Source organism: Amblyomma americanum, chromosome 9, assembly GCF_052857255.1.
Source record: "Amblyomma americanum isolate KBUSLIRL-KWMA chromosome 9, ASM5285725v1, whole genome shotgun sequence".
Classification (NCBI taxonomy): Eukaryota; Metazoa; Arthropoda; class Arachnida; order Ixodida; family Ixodidae; genus Amblyomma; species Amblyomma americanum.
Window position 1 is genome coordinate 119,120,528 of NC_135505.1, and position 19,938 is coordinate 119,140,465.

Below are 19,938 nucleotides of genomic sequence, written 5' to 3' on the forward strand. Positions count from 1 at the left end.
CGCCACCGGATTGAGGGCCGAGTACGAGGGGTTGTTTTCGCATTCGAGCGTTGTGTGATTGGCCGACACCTTTGCTGCAGTGCTACAGACTACAAGGATCGCTGAAGTGACGGGCGCCACCCGCTGTCACGATCTGCTTTCTGCCGGTGCCACGGTGGCCGCTTCCATTTCAGTGCCAACAAACTCCTGGAGCGTTGCGCTATGTTGACTGTACGCAGCTTCCAACACAGTAAAATAATGGGCGAGAAAGAGTACAATACAAAATCCGTGCAGGTTAGTGCACAAGAAGCGCGCAATCATAACGACACCGCCGCAGTGCACTGCGGCTGCTTGGCCTGAATTAGGTTTGAGGTGCACTCTCCCGCAGGGTGAGCGATGTGTGATTGGAAAATAGCATAGCGACTGCTTAAAAAGTATATGTTTGAAGAGGAGGAGTATCAGCAGCGGTAGCACCTACGCAGAGCACTAGAAGAGAGCGCGAACTATTTGAGCCAGTACCTGCGTTTTCCTTCTCTGCTCAGCTGGGAAGGGTACGTGTTGTTTTCATGCTGTGCTGCATACAGACTTCGCCCTCTCGCCCTTTTGGAGAGGGAAGCACTTAGGGTGTTCCTCGCCCTCGCAAAATTTGTGGCTACCAATGTGCTGTACCTTGAAGCCCCTCTCTTATCTCGACGTCAATTTTTAACTCTGCAGACTTACCTAAGAATCTACGAATCTCATTTCCACCGTTCACAAAGCATTTCCTGTTGCCAGCCGACCCCATTTTTTAGTGCCCTGTGGCCTCGTTTTCATACCCCACCGGGGCTGTTTGTGCAAAGATTGCTTGAGCCTTAAATGTGAAAATTTATGACATCCTTCCTGCCCTATGCAGAGAACCCGTTGTCCATATTGTTTTCGACGATATTTACCCCCAAAATGCAAAGCTGTTGCCTTCCTGTAATCTAAATGGTGCACTAGAAGATCATCTAAGGACCCTACCTTCAAATATTGCAATAGCAACCGACGCATCGCAGTGCAATGAAAACGCAGGTGTGGGAATATACTGTTCGCATTCAGACTGGTTGTTTTTCACTGCGCCTTCCAGATTTCACCCCTATTTTTCAAGCAGAGTTTCTGGCAGTAGTGCTTGCTCTACGCAAGCTAGACCCCTCCATTTCCGCAGGGGCAGTAATTACCGATTCTTTGTCTCTGTGTTCGTCCCTCGCCGTGATTGTTGACGGCCCCATTTTCAACACATTCTTGTCCCTGCTTCCCCCGCATTTGAACCTTGTTCATTTAGTATGAGTTCCTTGTCACAGCAGTGTGACAGTTAATGAGATTGCTCATACTCTCGCAAAGGATTCCCTAAGCGGCCCCGTGTTGGCTATCATCCGGGCTACAGCCTATATTACAGCATCTAGGTTTCATCGACGTGTGTTTTTAAGCACGCAAGTCACAGCACTTGTAACATCAGCGGATTATCAGCACCTGAGATATTCTTGGAACCGGCAAGTTTGTCGATCTCGGCAGATTTAAGTATCTCTGACGAAGCTGCGGTGCCGTGTACCTCCTCTAAATTTCTATTTACGTAGGTCGAGTTTGGCGCTCTCTTCTCTTTGGGCACTTTGCCGTGAGCTTGAATCCATTGAGCATTTTTTGCTCTATTGTCGCCAATAAACCTCTTTGAGAAGAAGCTTGCTGGAGGAGCCCTTGAGGCCCGTTGCTTAGTTTAAGCCGCCCACTCTTTCTATCACTTCACTTGATGCCACCGAATTTTGGTTCAGCTACAGATCTGTTTGTACAGCTGTTCTAAATTTCCTGCTAGAACCTAACCGACTGCCATGATAAGTGTCACAAAATTTTCTTTTCTGTCAATTATAACATTTTCGCTTAATCATTTTGTTTCAGTCCCTCTCTTTATTGTTATTATTATTAATAATTTTGAAATCACAACTTTTTTCCTTTTCTGTTCATGAGGAAGAAATCTCTGTGGTTGCTTTCCCGTGTATTTTTCATTTTAATTACCTGAGTACAGGTCAACAGCCACCCTATTCTTGGCCGATCTTCCAGTGTGGGTATGTGCCATCTTTCGATATGCTAACAACAACAACCACATGCGGCGCGCCTCCCGTTAGAGGTCAAATCTAACAGCCAGACGACCTTCAGGCTCAGATTTTATTTTTCTCGATTTTACTATTTTTTCTTTCAGAAGACGTCAAACAAAAAAACAAATTTGAAAGAACTCAAGGCAGTCCAGCGTGAATAACACGTTATATTACTTCAGTACGAACAATAGTTCTTTACGTGAGAATACCTGCCCGTTACCTTCATGCAGATCTGATGCTGAGCTGTGTTCGCTTCCTACGTCGTCGTCTTTTCTGTTCTCCCTAAATGGGCTGAGCAAATGCGTTGCTGGCCACATTGAGTATTTTATTTAAGAGGCCATTGACTGAAGGCAAACACATTTAAAAAAGTTTGCTTATAACATGAAATATTTATGCACATAACTATCAGCATTCCTCTAGCCAGAACAATGCACGGGAACAGAGCTGCCCCTCTTGACGCCGCCTACCCCCGCCTCTTCCTCTAAAGAACAAAACTTGCTAATCTTAACACCCCACCTTCTCAACGCGTGTTTATATGCAGTATAGTGAAGTACTATTTTTCTTTTTCTGATGTGATACAATTTTGTGCGCACATCTAGAGATTATTTTGCGATTGAAAGACTCTGATCCAATGGTATCATACTACCTAGATAGACCTCCGGGACGAAGTGCCATCAGGGCTGCAGTGAAGAAGGTTATCATACTCACTTCGCTGCTTAAAAACGGCAATTTGACCTTCGTGTTTCGCACGACAAAGAACTAACTGTTTCCTCGGGTGCGCTTAGTGAACGAAGAAAAAAAAGACGGCATTTTGAAGGGAAAAGCTTCACATGACTAGGTGATGCAGTCGTAGCGTAGGCCGGAGAATAACTTTGAACGACTTTCAGCTCAACCACCTTGCCGTGTATGACCATATGTGGTAGCTACAGTGTCGAACTCTTGACCCCCAGACCTTGACCTATAGCCTTTAGACGACTTTTGACCTTAAGAACATCCGATGGGGTGATATGAAGCCACGTGATGACATCCAACGGGGGTGTCGTAAGACCATATGATACCAGGTCATAGCCACGTGGCTGTCTAGAGCGTGTGGCGGAGCTGCCATGGGCGAGAGGCATATTCTTAGCAAGCGCCCTTGCTTTTCGCTGAATTCCACGTTTCGCCAAGTTAAGCCACTGACAATTTTTTTCGTTGTTTGGAATAAGCAGAAAAGTTGTGCAATGATTCACTCTCATGGTCTCATTGTATTTGCAGCACAAGGAAGACTTGAGAAATAACGAAAGAAGGACAATAACTTTAATCGAGACTATAGCTCAAGCGCTTTGCACATGTTGCGTCATGCTGCACCTAGCCGACTACGGCCAGGTGCTCCAGGAGGAAGGTAAACTAACAGGTTGACGGGAATAGTCTTTTTTATTCTCCCCGTGCCGGACATTGGTTCCAGGGCACACACTTCTCATCTCCCTTGACGAGAGCCTTGGCGAACCAGGGCAGGCAGACGTACTCGTGGCACCGCGTTTTGCAACGCTTCGGTCGAGGTCCTTAGCACCTAGGAGCGCACGTGTTGGGGCAGACATGGAAAATAAAGTAGCGAGGGCATCGGGGAGCGTACTGGCTGACAGGGACGCAGATGTTCTTTTGCCATGGGTGGCTGGAAGCGCAAAGACGTCGTTTAATACACTGGTGGGCCGAGCAAGGTCACCTCACCCTACTGGAAAAAGTTGCATGGTGCAATAACCTCAGTCCGTTTATCATAAAAATGCCCTACAGATATCATTCAAATGCCATTCATTTTTGCAAAATGATGCTGATGTCGTACAATATCAAGCAAATTGTATGACATTTGTATGACAAAGCCTGCATAGGGTTTTTGTACCATACAACTTTTTTATGCACGGAATGTTGGTATTATTATTCAAGTAAATATGTACAAATGCACCGTAAATACGAGATCTGTAAGGTACGCAAACCGCGCTGTGAAGAGGTCAAGGAGCATATTTTTCTGCAGGAAGCTCAAAAATAGAGACAGACAGAGAGGGACACCTGAAAATAAAGCAAATTAGGAAACAGCGTGATTCATGCACAGTGCCCTGAATGGAAAAGAAGACAGTCATTGTTTACGTGAGCTAAAAAGTGCATAGGCTAGTCTTAGTCAGAGTTCTTGGCCCATTGAAAGATAGACAGATGCATTACTTCTGGCGACACTGTGTCTAATTGCTTCAAATTCCGCAATCGTTAATTGACCCCCTTCCAAACTTCAGGTCCAACCACATGTAAACCGCAGACCGTGTAGCCAGCCAACAACGAAGCCTATGCTATTTCATTCGCTAATCTGGAAGACACCTGGGAGCTAGCTCAGTTTTTTCAGGGGAATCCCTAAGGTGGATAAAATTGTAAAATTCGATTAAATTTTATTCTGTTTGAGAGATTCTTCTAAGAACAGTGGACTAACTCCATTCCCATTTCGAGTTGTTGACCAATTAGTTCTTGTCATGCCATGTGCTTGCGTTCCTGGTTGGCTTAGTGGTAGTTCGAATGGATCGGCTGGGGGGTGGATTCAGGCTCGATACCCGGACCATGTGGAATTGTTTCTATCCTGAGAAGTCAATGTGAAAGCTGTACATCTTTCTTTGCAGCCGTAATGCTTTGTTTGTAGATGATAATGGGCAGTTACTCCTTTATTACACCTAAGAATTCCTTCCGCGTGTGAACGGGTCGCGTCGGTTGTTATTTGCAGCCAAACTCACGAAAGTTTCTGAGTTGGTCTTTTTTTTTCTTTTTCAAGCACACCGCATGCGGCATGCTTGAAAACGATAGAGAGGGTTTCTGCATTTCCAACCATCAGCAGCTCCCCACATTGGCATTTAGAAGCATCTGACGACAATGACGAGTGCCCTTCCAAGCGGGAGCCACCTCCCAAGGTGGCTATAGATGGCGGAGTTTCCTAATGGCGTTCGTATCGAATGCGATGGCGGCGAACATCCTCCCCATCAACGCGTTTAATATTATGAATGGAAGCCACGCTAAGCGTACGACGACATATGGAAAAGACGCCGACGGACACCCATTCTTCGATCCAGTGCACAATGCGGCGTAAGGAGAGGGAGTAGCACCAGACTCCTTTTCATTGTAGGCACACATTAGAACACGTTTTTGTCCAATGTAGCTATTAAAAAATTATTCCCTATTTTTAAAAAAATCATCTGCTTTCGAGCGGGAGGTAATTATGGGCCGAGTTTTAACAAAGGCAGGCGCATCCTCACTTTGTAGAACAAAACAAGATACAAGGACCGGCGGGCAGTGACACTATCTACTGAGCGCTCGCACAGCAATAAGTTATCGCATGTCCTCTATGAGCTCAGCAGAAAGAAGTTCCTGGCTAAGCTATGCACTACGTTTCAGTTTGGTTTGGTTTATGGAGGTTTAATGTCCCAATGCGACTCAGGCTATGAGAGACGCCGTAGTGAAGGACTCTGGAAATTTCTGCCACCTGGGGTTCTTTAACGTGCACTTACATCGCACAGTATATCCCATATAAAAACGTCCTATGGGCGTCTGTGGAAAAAGCTATGTCCGTCTGTGGCCTTTTATGAACGTCTATAAGCACACACAGAGGTGCTTATTACCAGCTATAGAAAAATCTATGCCACTAAAGCTCTAGCTATGGAACCATAGAACTGTCTTATGCTCTCTATAGAAAAATATATCAGCCTGTATCTAAGCTATATATAGAAATAGGAAAGGTCTATAGCTATTTGGGCCAAATGTCTATAGCCGGCCATACGACATTTTTGTATGTGTACACGGGCCTCTAGAATTTAGCCTCCATCCAAATTCGACTGCCGCGGCCGGGATCGAACCCGCATCTTTCGGGCCAGCATCCGAGCGCCGTAACCACTCAGCCACCGCGGCGGCTTGCGCCACGTTTCGGTCTTCGTCACGTGCTTCGGACCTACCCACAAACATCCCCAAATGCGAACAAATTGTTTGAGCCTGTAAGAGATGTTCTGATTTCTTCGTCGCAAATTCAGCTAAGAAAAGTGCGCAGAAAGCTAAAATATTTTAATAACAACCTGAGATGTGGCCATCCGTGCTCTAGATCTGGCTGGCTTTTGGAGATAGCCTGTTCCACACTATATTTCTTATGCGACAGCAAGAGAACACAGCGGGTAAGGGAACAAACAAGAGTCAATGACATCCTAGCCCAAATCGAGATGAAATTGGTTTGGACATGGCATGTGATGCGAAGGCAAGATAACCGATGGTCTTAAGGGTAGCGGACTTGACCTCAAGAGAAGGAAAGCTTAGCGGTGCATGAGAATAAGAATCTTGCTGGAATGTGGTGGCAGCTGCTGGCGCCGGAGAGGGGAAAAAAGAGGAGTTATAAAGAGGCCCTTGTCCTGGTGTGGGCATCACAAGGATGATGATGATGATGATGACACCACATGCTCTGCTCAAACCGTTATGCCCTGTTCCACTCCATATTTCCTGCTCAACCAGATAGTGGGACACACCCTGTCTCACTTTTTAGTTCCTTCTTAAGCCCTTCATAGAACATTCGCTGCCCTAGTTCTTTTGAGAGTATATTTTAATTTTATATTTCGTCCACGCTTAAATGTGTTCGTCTCTGCATTGCAGCAGCAGCAGCAGCAGTAGCAGCAGCAGCAGCCTGACTACGCCCCCTGCAGGATAAAGGCATCTCGCATATGTCTCCAATTACCCTGTCCTTTGCAAGCCGCGGGAGCCGTATTCCCGCAAACTCCTTAAACTCATCTGCCCACCCAACTTTCTGTCGCCCCTGCTATGCTGCCCTTCCCCTGGAATCGATTCTTTTACCCTTAAGGACCGTCGGTTATCTTGACTTCGCATTACACTTGCATGCCCTGCCCAAGCCCATTTCTTCTTGATTTCGACTAGGATGTCATTAACCCGTGTTTGCTCCCTCAAACACTCTGCCAGCTTCCGGTCTCTTAACGTTATGCTTATACACCAGTACACTTCCTTAGTGTCAACGGGTCTAAAAAGAGCTAAAGAGCAACGCGTGCTATTCAACAGTACTCACAGCACGTAGCCGGGAGCGCAGGCGTAGCCAAGGACGCACTGGTCTGTGCAGACTTGTGGCAGGCGTTTATCGCAAACAAGCGGACATGCCGACGAACAGAGGTTGAAATCCTTGCTACAAACGTTTCTGCAACTAGTGCATTCCTGTATTTCAATGCAATCTTCCCAGGCATTACGGATGTGTCCCTGCTTGCAGAGACACCAACGAACCTTGCGCAGCTCCCATGATGGCGTCACATACGGTTTGCAGAAGCGGTCTCAACGAAGCTTCCACACTTCCCGTTCAAGATAACTGCACTGGTTGCGGCCGTCCGGAGAGATTTATGTCACTGGAGTAAGAGCGAGGTCTCCGATCGTTGTTAGAATCAACCCTGGACTAATATAACTGCCCGCGAAAGGACTCCTGCCTGACCACCATGAAGGACAAGCTTACCACTTGCCCTCATGGAATGAGTGGATGCAATGACGTTGAATACAATTAAAAGACAGCAACACAGGTTCCTTATGCGATCTCGTGTTTTAAAAGACAATGGGATTGCGCGGATGCAAATAATGATTCAGTTCATTTTGTAAACAATCTTTCATTAGCATTTCACTCCTTCGTCGTACCCGAAAGTTCTGAACAAAAACATTTTTCAACGGGAACAAGTTTGAGTGCCTTTTAATATATGTTAAGACTTCACTCCTAAAATCAATATATTCGCAGATCTCCGGTCGGCAGGCTTGAATTTTTTTACTACTAACTTTTTTGCTCTCGTCAAGTGCTCCCGGTATTTTTTCTATGGCCGTCTTAGCTGCTCGATCCAAGTGATGGGAACTCTCTAAAAAAGAGATTTGGCTACAGATCGGAAGAATGAATCACTGCATTCAATATTTGTATAACGATACCTTACACTATTCCAATATTCAAAATTTTTGTGAAAGATTGTTGGGCATAGCCCCCCGATAAACAGCCCTTATAGGCTTTGTCCTGTTTTCTAGCGTTTTGCACCAATGGACACATTTTTACTTATGCACCAATACCTTACGGATGCTCACGCCGAAAGCGCAATAAGAAAAAAAATGTTTTCTCTAGACAACATTGGTTTTGCAGATGTTATCTGCCACGCAGCCTGTTAAGCAATATTTGAATGTTTGGTACTGTGTGTGAAACGATTCACTGCTCTGCGCTAAAATACACCCAAACGATCAGGATTATGTATAACACACACCGTGCTGTTTTGTACTGCGAGTGGAACATCAAGCAGCGAATATATCACAAATTATATATCTGATCTAACGTACGCAATCTCGAAAAATGGCGGAAAATTTCACGATTGCAGCTCTTTCATATGTTTTATTGTTATTTTTAGGTCATCAACCGTATCATCAGCTCACCACCCTCTCCAGCCGTATTAGGCACCACAGAGCCACCCAAGTCCCCACACTCAGAACTACCGCTCATTCACAATTTTTTTTTCGCTGATGTCATCCCAGGACTGCCATGATCTACCACAGGACACCGTGCATCACATCAACGCCATCCATTTTCAGAATTTATTCAAGTCCATTGCTGTTTAACGGACACGTCCATTCCCTATATAATGCCCAACACTAGGTACTTTTTAACTACTGAGCAAAATTAAGAAATTTAAGTCGCACAGATTTAGCGACTGAACACTACAATTACTGCGGCGGTTAAACTGCGATCTATTAGGAAGAAAATAACGTCCTTATACGGGATATGCAGCGTACAAAAATGAAACCGTAGGTGATCGAAATTAAATCCTGGTTCCGTAGAACACGTTCTTGGGCAAGTTGGTTCACAGCTTGAGTAGATGAAGCGCACAAAAACACAGCACACAGGAAAGAAACACAGCGCATAGAAAGCGCCTGTCTCGTGTCTTTCTTTCCTGTGTGCTGTGTTTTTGTGCGCTTCATCTACTCAATAAATTCTGGTTCTCCAACAATGCGTGCTTTTACCCAGAGTTTTCTTGCTTTGCAGATTAAAAATGAAGTTATTACGTATTAAATAACCCTCATGTTATCAGTTTTCAGCTCTCGTCATCCCGGAAAAGGGGATGGAAAACGAGGGGAAGTGTGGGGAAGAGAGATAAGTGGAAGTGTAAGCGCACTTTTTGCCCCACTCGAAAAATCTCTACCCCCGCCCTCGCAAGTGCATTAGCACCCTTTATTTCAGCTGCACTGCGCGAGCCACCTCAGCCTTTCGAACAGGAGTAATGTAGCGCTAAATATTCAGAACCGGTTATTTTTTCCAGAGCTAGATTATAAAGTACAAAAACTCAGTACCGTATCTGTTTAGAACACATAAAGAGGTAAAGGAAGAATTCTTTTGCTGTAAATATTTGCGTCCTGGTTTTCTGATAGCATTAGATATTTTGAGAAATTATCAACGCTACTGCATCTATGTCGACTCTCATTTGTGCATTGACGGTCGCCTAGCCCTGAGAACTTGCACAGCAGGTTGTACATGAGCAGTGACGCGAAAATATATTCAGCAGAAAGACTTTACCTTTCTTGTTGTTTCAACAATAAGTATTGAGTCTAAGTATTTAGTAACGTACCAGTACGCTGCTCTTCAAGGGCGAAAATTGCCACCAAAATGAGGCCAATTACCAAGTGGTGCATCTTAAACCCAGAATGCTGCTTATGATGAAACTCCTAGCCTTGCAGTGCTTCGTTTTATGCAGCTAAAAATTGGTCCTAGAAGTCCGCTTTTTTTTAAATCCCGTTTTGACCAAGCGACATCTATCTTCGTTTAGACAACTTAAGCTGACATTTGTGTTCTGAAACGCTCTGCAGATAATGCATTCGAAAGCGTGAAAAAACAATGACCAGCAGTTTCTTAAGTCGTGAGTTTTTTTTTTTTTGGTGCGCTGGCACTAGAGCTTCCACTCAGGCACTTAGCCTTTGTCTGTGCGGTCTCTCTGAGCGGGCAGGCTGTGATGAAGTCACAGGGTCGCATGACCTAACTGGCCCACCTGCGACCTTGGTTGCTTCTCTACAGAGATAAGTAGAAGTTCAGTTAATGATTAGTCACGAGAGGTTGCTCGGGAGTAGCAACGTGGGTCATACAAGCACAACCGGTGGCTGCACCGGCCAAAGCAGAGGAGTGCAGAATTGCTCAACTACTGCACCGCTGCGCTAGTAGTGCTATGAGGACTCCGAGGGATCTAATAAGGCAAGCTATAGAATGCCCAGTGAGAGCATGTAAACTGAAGTGATACCGCACCTAATTCGCAACTGGCTTAACCACGCTTAATCGTCTATTTCTTGTTTTTGGTGGATATTGTTAACAGAACTTCTGTTGAGAGTTCTCCTAAAAAAAAAGACACCTTCCACTCTTCAAGCGAAGAACATGATAACGGAAACTGCACTATTTTATTGCGATGTCAGTCAGCGCACATTAAAGAACCCCGGGTAGTCGAAATTTCCGGAGCCCTTCACTACGGCGTCCCTCATACTCTGAGTCGCTTTGGGGCCTTAAATGCTCATAAACTAAACTTTTATTGCGTACGAAAAACCAAAATGATTTCAGAGGAGGTTGCAGCTCCCGTCGCTTGTGCGAAATTCTGCATGAAAACAATGGCCCGTAAACAATGGCCCCTAAGTCCAGGTGCGCTGAATTGCATCAAGATAAAACTCACATCAGCAGAACTAAAATTCCCTCTCTCCTAAAAAGAATCATGCTTAATGTACAGACGTAAGCTGCGTTGTCTAAATTGCTGCAGCGGTTTACTTTGGGACAAGTAAGATAAACTATGCACTCAGCTACTCCGTTAATGTCTCATTGCTAACGTCTTTACGTTTGTGAGTCCATACGGCTGCGCTTTAGCAACAGCACTGCATGTGAAATCTAATACCTGCAGTAACAATTAACATTTTTTTTGTTCTGCAGGCGTCGCTCGAACGCTCTAGACAAGTCTTCTTACGGCTGTACGTATAATAAAACAATGGTTCATACAAACCCGCCGCGGTGGCTCAGTGGTTAGGGCGCTCGACTACTGATCCGGAGTTCCCGGGTTCGAACCCGACCGCGGCGGCTGCGTTTTTATGGAGGAAAAACGCTAAGGCGCCCGTGTGCTGTGCGATGTCAGTGCACGTAAGAGATCCCCAGGTGGTCGAAATTATTCCGGAGCCCTCCACTACGGGCACCTCTTCCTTTCTTTCTTTCTTCTTCACCCCCTCCTTATATCCCTTCCCATACGGCGTGGTTCAGGTGTCCAACGATATATGAGACAGATACTGCGCCATTTCCTTTCCCCAAAAACCAATTAATATTATTATTATTGGTTCATACAATGTCGGTGAATTCAGCATGTGCTTCTTTATTCTTTTAACTCTAGCTGCAGCGCCGATTTCAAGCGCACTCATTCTGGTTGTTTTTGGAAGTGGCTGAAAATTCTTTTCCAGGGGTCGAAGAGAAGCACTCTTATGCTCTCCACTGGTCATTACATATTACAAAGCCCGATTAGATGAAGCATTCATTCGTCTCGTGGCTCAAAACACCTTCGATCGACCACTGTATCGTAAACGGGAAAGGCTTGCTGGGCTATTTGTATTTTCTAAGCACAGCAAAAAATGTATTCTGCAAATGACACTGACACTATGGAACCAAGTTTGGTCCTTTCATATACCGGCCGAAAACAGAATAGTGGAGTACGTTTTGTTCTCGGAAATTGCCTCCGGCCGCTTACAATGTCAGAAAGCAAAATCAATCTTCAATGGCAAGACCTTACAAATCGCAGAAGAAATCTGAGGTTGAAATTTTTGCACAATATTTTTAATTTAAAAACTGGTATAGACAACAAAAATTACCTAAAGCAGCCATTATTTTTCAAGCAGAATGAACCACAATTTGAAACTTTATGAACTTCCTTTTCAACGTGACATTCTCCGTTATACGTCCTGTGCGAGATCAGTCCATGAATGGAATGCTTTTCCGCCACATGTTGTTAATGTTGTAAAAATGAGGAGTTTTCTTCAGCGTAAAGTGCACGATTTCTTGTTTTTGTGGATGTGAAAGTGACCCCTGCTGTAATGCCTATCGGCGATGCAGGTCGAAAATAAATAAAAAGAAATACTCAGAGGTTCAGCATGGCGAGTAACGGCTTTTTGGCTAGTGGTACATCTACCGCAAGCGTCCTAAGAACAACCAATTAGCTCCAAGACTCGTAGGGAATTCGCGAAGCCCAAACGACTTTCGTTTGATTATACCGGCGTGCTAAAGACGACGCGTGGTAGGTGCTACCAGGTGCCTGCCAAGTGCTGGAAGGTACCTGGAAGCAAGACATAAATGGGAGCTATTTGGTGCCCATTTTTCTTCATGAAAATAGCACGCTGTAGTTGGAATTGGACGAGACAAACACGGTCCTGTATACCTCGTTTCTCTCGTCCAATTTCTAGTGCGGCACGTATTTCCATCAAAACAAAAAAAAAACAGGTACCTGGAAGCTGGCAGGTATAGATCGGGGCGCAGCGCTTGCTTCTGCTCACGTATCTCGTCTGGCGCAGTCACAGACCGGTTCGCGCATGCGCACGGACGTGGCATGCGCGGGACGCGTTTGGCTCGGAAGTGTCTGAGGAGTTGTTGCTTATGCAAGTCAGCGCTTTGTGCGGAATACTAAGTGCTGCAAAGCTTTATTTATTCCTCAGGAAGCATCCATGTCATTACTAATAGCCCTTCTTTCTCGATGCCTTAGCCTCATTAAGAGAACCGGACATCTTACAAAAGTAAGATGAAATGACTTCAGGCAGCTTTTAGCTATTGACACTGATGAAGTTAAAGTTTCGCAGTTACATATTGAGCTCAACAACCCTACAGAAATATCAGTCACAGGTTTTCAACAACGAATTTCGGCGTTGTTTGTATTAGTGAAGATCTGAACTAGCTCACTTTGAAACGTTTGCCTACCTAAGGCTCTGTTACGCAGTCGGTGTAAGCCTGTGCCACGCAGTCTTTACCAATAGTATTCAGGCAGCAGGGTCTGCCTTTGAGTCGCATGGTATAATACTTGAAAGTGCGTGTGAACTTATAAAGGTCATGCAGTGAGAGGATGGTAGTCTTCCTAAATGTCAATAAATTTGGAGCTTCGGGGGTATCGCAGACGCTTCGCTTCAAGCTTCAAAATTTACAGCCTTTTCAGCGACACTACATTCAAGGAAGCGTAGGCAAGAACATTGTCTATATTTTTCATTATCACTTCATACGGTTCCCATCGCAGTACATTATGAACGTCATATTGTTGTCGCAAAGAGTATAGTTGAAAGTGTAACCCACCTCAAGAGCAGAGAAGAACGTAAGTACTTGAAAAAGCCACTCGAGGAAGAAAATGAAGGCAATCTTCACATGGCTTTATTGGTGACTTTATTCTCTGATGAGAAGGTCGTCATGTACATAGGGCTCTGCAGCGTTATCCCTACGTAAGAAAGTTAACGTGCGTGAAACCCACAACTGGCCGAGCTGCTCCTGGAAAACCTCTAGCTTGCTAAGATCAACATGCTAATATTTATTATCTTGTGCATGGTTTTCAAGTTGCGCGACCTCTCCTCGCAGTTAGAGCTTCACATTCTATTTAGAAATTGAAGTGATCGGAAGTCGAACAGGTAGAGGCGCAGCCCCCGCTAGTTTCGGAGGACATTGTTCCGGACGGACACATGTCAGGGGTAAAGTGTCCTTCATTATATATCCAGGCTTGCAGACGCAGCCCTGTCCAGCGCAGACAGCAGGGCAAAAGCGTTCCGTTGGGTTCCTGCAAGTTCGATGGCACCGGGATACGCATGTGGAGAAGACTTGGTTGGGACCCGGGCACTTTGGCTTAGGCTTAGGTGGGCACTGCGATGGACGCACGCATATCAGCGGCATGGCATTTAGCTGTACGTAGCCTGGTCTGCAGACGCACCCTCGACCTGCACAGTCGGCGGTGCAAACGCTGTTCCCACTGGCACTGCAAGTAGCGGGACAGCGCGGTCGACAAGTGGTGTACACCTGATTCGGTCCAGGACACCTCTTTTGGAAGCCCGGGCATTGGTCGAGGCGGACGCATGTAAGCGGTTCCTTCTTCAGCATGACGTAACCTGGCTGGCAAACGCAACCATTGCCTGCGCATATTCTGGGGCATCGCGGGTAAGGATTCTTGCAGGTCGCGGGGCACGCAGACTTGCAGGCCGTGAAGAATTGGTGTCTACCAGGGCAGCGGCCCTGGCACATACGCTGGCTGATGCAAGGGCCCTTTGGGAAAGCTCTGCAAGAATTGAAGAGGAAAGGTGTGTTTGTTGACAGCCTAAGTATATAAATGTTGAACTTTTTTGTAGGGCAGAAAAAGGAGGTACAGAAAACAGGGATGTTTTGCATAGTGGCGTAAAAGTAAGGCTACCATGCGCCAATTTTATACTCGGTGACAGGCTTTCCTGGTAATGAATAGAAGATTTCACGGTGAAGAGTCTATAATTTTCACTCCTCCGCAAGAGTTGCTGAGCAGCTGCATCGCTCTATTTTATGTTGTTTTTTTGCATGTGTCTGTGACGTTTTAAATCAGCAGTGACGCTTGAATTATGACTTCCGTATTGAGTACCGCCACCAAAATATACTTATAGAGAAAACTTTTACATGTAACCAATGATTCACTACTCCCGCGTAGGAAGGGACGGTGTGTTTCGGCTCTCTACAGTTGGATGTATTGCCAAGAAAAGTTGTTTGTAGTTTTTTTTTCAGTCTAGCGCAAATCAAAGCGGTCAGAACGCTAGAAAAACTTCAGACTAATTTTCGCAGAAAGTATAAATAAACAGGCCCAAGCAAGAGAAGTAAACATGAGATGTGCCGTAGTGGAGGTCTCCGGAAAAATATCTACCACCTGGGTATCTTTAAAGTGCACTGACATCGCACACGTTTAATTTCCATGGAAACAGCGCCAACTTGATGACGGCGCCTTAAGAAAACTGGTTCTGGTGGTGCAATAATGAAGCATGCGAGGGAACTTACCGCACGAAGCCCGGTGGACAGGCGCAGCCTATGACGCACTGCAGTGTGCAGACAAGCGGTCGTGGCTTGCCGCAAATTTCTGGGCACGCCGATGAGCAAGGGTTGAAGTCGGTGTTGGCGTCGCGGCGGCATTGGCTGCATTCATGCTGCTTTATACACTGCTCCCAAGCGTTCCGCACGTAACCTGGCTTGCACAAACACCAGCGGAGTTTGAACAGCAGCGCCCGATGGGTCAGCCGAGGCTTGCAGAATTGGTCTGGTCGCGGTCTACCACCCGGATAGAAGACTTCATTGACGCCACACCTGCGCCGCATCTCTGAAAGCAAATGCGAGGTAGATCACTTTACCCACACTAGACTCGAGTGCCCATTGACATAAGCAAAGTATCACAAAGAAAACAGAGGTTTGCATGTAGTCAAATTGGATAGTGTTCATCCTATTAGCAGGGTCTTGTTAACCACGTCGACACAGATGACACAGCGGATATTTTCAGATTTTAGGCAACTGAGGTTTTCTAATAGCACATAGTTGTCAGTTTCGAAGTGCGCTTACGAGTCTTCGAAGGGAGGACCAGCAATGTCATTAATGGGGTGAGAATAAGCAGGAAATGTACTACCTTTGTTTGCTCATCTGTTTTGTCTCGTTTGTTTTTCAGTAGGACATAATAACAAGGCAGAGCAGTGAAATGACTTCCTAGATATTTCTTAATGATCCCGAAAGGGATCGTGCAGTTGCTAAACGTGCACCTACGTGAGCAAGAATAAATAAAACCCGGTAAACACGACAGCAGCAGTTGATTATTTCTCTTCTTAAGGATGTGTCTAAGGGCCCTCAGTAAACAACGCATGATGGTTCCTAAGGGTGCGCGAATATTGGAAATTTCTGAGTAGCGAATTGAATATTCTCTTATCATATTCGCTTAGAAACACAAATAGTATACGTTCAATATTAATCGAGACCTATCTAATAGGATCATAAGTTCCTGAAAAGTTGTCAAATAATGGGCACATAGTTCTAATCGGGCTCGTCGTTATTTTATTCGACGGCTGTTTCAAAAATAGGGCTCATTCCAAATCTGAACACCGTGCTGCCGCGCTGGTCTGCGCGTTCAGTGTCGCGACGCAGTCCAATCCTGTGGCACCAATTATGATGTTCAAACTTGCGGCCTGCAAGACAGGGGGATGCGCGTGGTTCAGCGAGGATTAGCATACACTGTCTTCGTGTTCGACATCGGGAGGCCATGACTCGTACTCACGATTGTGCCTGTTATTAATTGACATGTGGCGCTAGTTTGGCCGTCGTTGTCAGTAGCAAAAGATAATCTTTCTATTAAAAAGACATGATTAGCACGGAGGTAACATATTACCTTCGTGTTTATTGCCCTTCGAGCAAATTAGCGCTGCCTCTTTCGACATGTGCAACTTTAACTTCATGGGATACAACGCCTACACTGGCATTTTGCCCTTCCGCATGAATGTTTTTTTTTTGCGTGCGAATATTCGATTGGTATTCGATTCGGTTTTTAACTACGGTGTTCGTATTCGATTCGGTGGCGAAGCTCGAATATGCGCATTCGATTCTCTTTCGAAAAAGTGCTATACGCACAACCTCCATGGTTTGCCTTTGTCGAACGATATTTCAATTTATTATCGGCCGTTTTACTGCGAGTATTGATAATCATCATGGTGAAACGTGCTAAACGTTTTACCGACAGAAATGAATCGAAGACACAACACAGAGATGGAACAGTACCAATATGTATGGAAGCCTGAAAGTACTGCTATGGTCGTCGCAATTACAAAACCTTATCCCGTGAGGCTGGATCTCAGCGATTGCTGTTCAGGGTTAGATAATGGCACCTTCGTGTGAGGATCAATTCTGGTGTTTTAACACAAGAATTTTGCAGTTAACTAAGAGGACATTTCCGGTGCCATAATTTGGGCGATATACACAAATGAAAAGATGGCGTAACGTAAATCATATGTAATATTAGTTTACTGTTTTCGATCTCTACTCCTGAGAAGGCAAACATCTACAAACTAGTTTCAAGGCGAAATAATACAGGGTGAATCATCTGAACAAAAAGGTAGCTTGAGATCTGGCTGCTATGCACTTCCGACATTAGCTTCTGTACTCTGCTATGGAGCAGGCAAAAGTGATAAATGTTTTGTTTTTAAGTTACTAATTCTGCAAAGCTAGCCGGCACGTAATAAATTTAAAATCGAGGTTTCGGAACAATTTCGAAACGAATGAACATTTTTCCTAAAAATTATTCGTTTTTTCTGTGGCGCTTTAGCCCAAAAAATTTCAGCAGAGTAGTAGGCCAGATATTCCTCTTTCTAACCGACCTCTTAGACGTATAATCATCATACTTATCTCTCTCTCTTGGGCCGACAGTAAGGAAAAAACGAATTCCTATATGGAAAGGCTGACATGTCACCCTGGGTTAGAATACAATAGCCTCTTAGCTGTTAGTTCGTGATGAAACATCATTTTGTTAATTATGTTTGTGAAAAAGTTGACTGCAGGGCTATTTCTTCTTACTTTCTTCACTATGATTGAGTTCTGTAAGTTTTCGTACCTCTCTGCGCATGGTTATAAAGATGCGGTAATTTCAATACTGCATTAAAGTGACCACTTGTACTCCAAACCTTTCAATGTGTGAATTCCCTTAATAAAAATGTAACATGAAAGTACATGCTACACATCCTGAGCACCTTTCTTTTAAACATCATTGCTCCCTAAGACCACCGGCACAAGCGCAAGAAAACACTGCGCTCAGTACTCACCTGTAGCCTGTCCATTTACGGCGACTCCGCCGATAAAAAGAAGCAGCAATGCAATCTTAGGCATTGGGAAAACTGTCGGCTGCCTCCTGTAAGCGTGCACACTTTTCGAACTACTCTTATGCCTGAATTATAAGTGCTCGTTCCGGAAATAGGCGGTCTGCCTACAGCATCCGAGCTCTCCCGGCCTGTACAGGCTGACAACTGGTTTTCTCTAAGGCTGATTGTATGTAACTCATGCAGACAATGGTTCTGAATGATGTAGGAACCGGCAGACGTCTATAGAAAATGTTTCCATCCGTATCCAAGTGCAGTGAATCGGATCGCTAAGCAGCCTTACCGGCATGAAATAATGCTATTTGAACAATAGCAGTCCGAATGGGTCACTTTACCAAGCTTGTCTCCGTGCAGTTTCTTTGCCTAATTTTGTGCGTGGATAATGGCCTTCGAAACGGTTTTAGCCACAAAACGTCCTTCGTAGCTAGGAATCCTTCAAGTGCCGCTATTCTTTGTCATTGGACAAGGCCACGCGCTCGTTCGTCTGGGCTAGAACTTCAAGAGAATGGATAGCTCTTCAACAAGGGGTCGCACAAGTTGTCGACCTCAAGAGGCTGAAACGCATCTGCAAGTCTTGAGCGGCACGCAAAAGGTGCGCACTTTGCATCCCAGGAACGCTTCGCAGCAGCAAATCGGCAGATCCTGCAGGAAGTGCTTGAAACTGATCTTCTAGCGCCAATAGTTCTCGCAGCATCTATGTCAGACTTTTATCACATCATTTCAGTTGAGCATTGCATCAACTGTAAAACGTGCAGCGACAATTACACGAGATAAAGATCCTGGGCGGACGCTATGACGCAAAAGCGCTATAGTCGGATACAACTCATGAACGCAGCCGCTTTTCCCCATCAAAGGACCTCTTCCAGCCAATGGCGTCGGCCGATTCTCATGAGCCTGCTAATGTGAAAAAGCATGGAGAGGTTCATAAAAGGGTATAGTCCCTTCCCTCTGTGGTCGGGGATATACCGCTCCCTCTAATTTGGCGCCGGTCCCTGCATTGCCACGCTAACATGCTCATGAGAATCGGCCGATAACATTGGCTGGAAGGAGGTCCGTAGACTGGGAAAAGCATCTGCATTCTTGAGTTGTATCCGAATACAGAGGTGTTCGGAAGCACACCATGAAATAGAGGGGAAGTAAATATGTGAGCGGTTCATTAGTGGTGCTATTCAGGTAAGCACATACGTATTGAGAATGGTTCGTGTGAAAGTGTGAAAGGGCTTTGCTTGCCGCATTTTTACCTGAGGAAGCCTTTATTTTCCTTATATTTGTTGGCGTGTACGCAAAAAAAGCTAGGTGAAGGTTACCTCTGCCCCATGTCTTTCTTTTACCTCGATTTGCCTCAGTATAAACCGGTGTTAGTTGGTAAAGTCTGTTATTAAATTACGGAGGAGCACCACACCCTCACATGGGCTCCTGAACACGCCGGCCTCAGTAGAAACTAAGCAGCCGACGCCATAGCTTATGGCAGCATTAACCAAGCGACGGACAGCAAACGGGAATGCACTACGGTCGTACACACTAACGGTGCAATCCCTTCAAAGCAACTCCCATCAAAGCCCACCAAAGCTACTGCACGCTTCACTCAAAACTTAACTTACCACATATAATGGCGCTGCCAACGCATAAGGGCAGTCTTACACGTACAAAGCGCCGCAGCGGAGCAGTGGGAGTTCGAGCTTTCTAGCGATCACCGGGAAGATTAGTACAGACTGATCGACCCGCCCTGTATCACCGCAGCATCCGCAGGCACCCTGGAATAGGGGCTGCACCTACCAAACTCACAAAGGCCTATTCAGCGGTAGAAGTTTTGCATTCATTCATTCATTCATTCATTCATTCATTCATTCATTCATTCATTCATTCATTCATTCATTCATTCATTCATTCATTCATTCATTCATTTCGTCCGCCTCGATGTTAGCGCTGTTGATGTACGTTACCGCCATCTACGTTATAAACTTCCGTA

The 19,938-nt window shown here is 45.3% G+C and overlaps 1 protein-coding gene and 1 pseudogene across 1 annotated transcript; both read right to left on the reverse strand.

The window, feature by feature from the left end:
• Nucleotides 1-3,497: 3,497 nt before the first annotated feature.
• Nucleotides 3,498-9,773, reverse strand: LOC144103614 (uncharacterized; annotated as a pseudogene).
• Nucleotides 9,774-13,478: 3,705 nt separating this feature from the next.
• On the reverse strand, nt 13,479-18,111 carry LOC144104199 (zonadhesin-like). Its single transcript, XM_077637071.1, has 3 exons — nt 17,916-18,111; nt 15,127-15,442; nt 13,479-14,389 (listed from the first exon to the last, which is right to left on the reverse strand). The coding sequence occupies exons 1-3, from the start codon at nt 17,977-17,979 to the stop codon at nt 13,717-13,719; spliced, it is 1,053 nt and encodes a 350-aa protein (XP_077493197.1). The 5' UTR covers nt 17,980-18,111; the 3' UTR covers nt 13,479-13,716.
• Between the last annotated feature and the right edge of the window lie 1,827 nt (nt 18,112-19,938).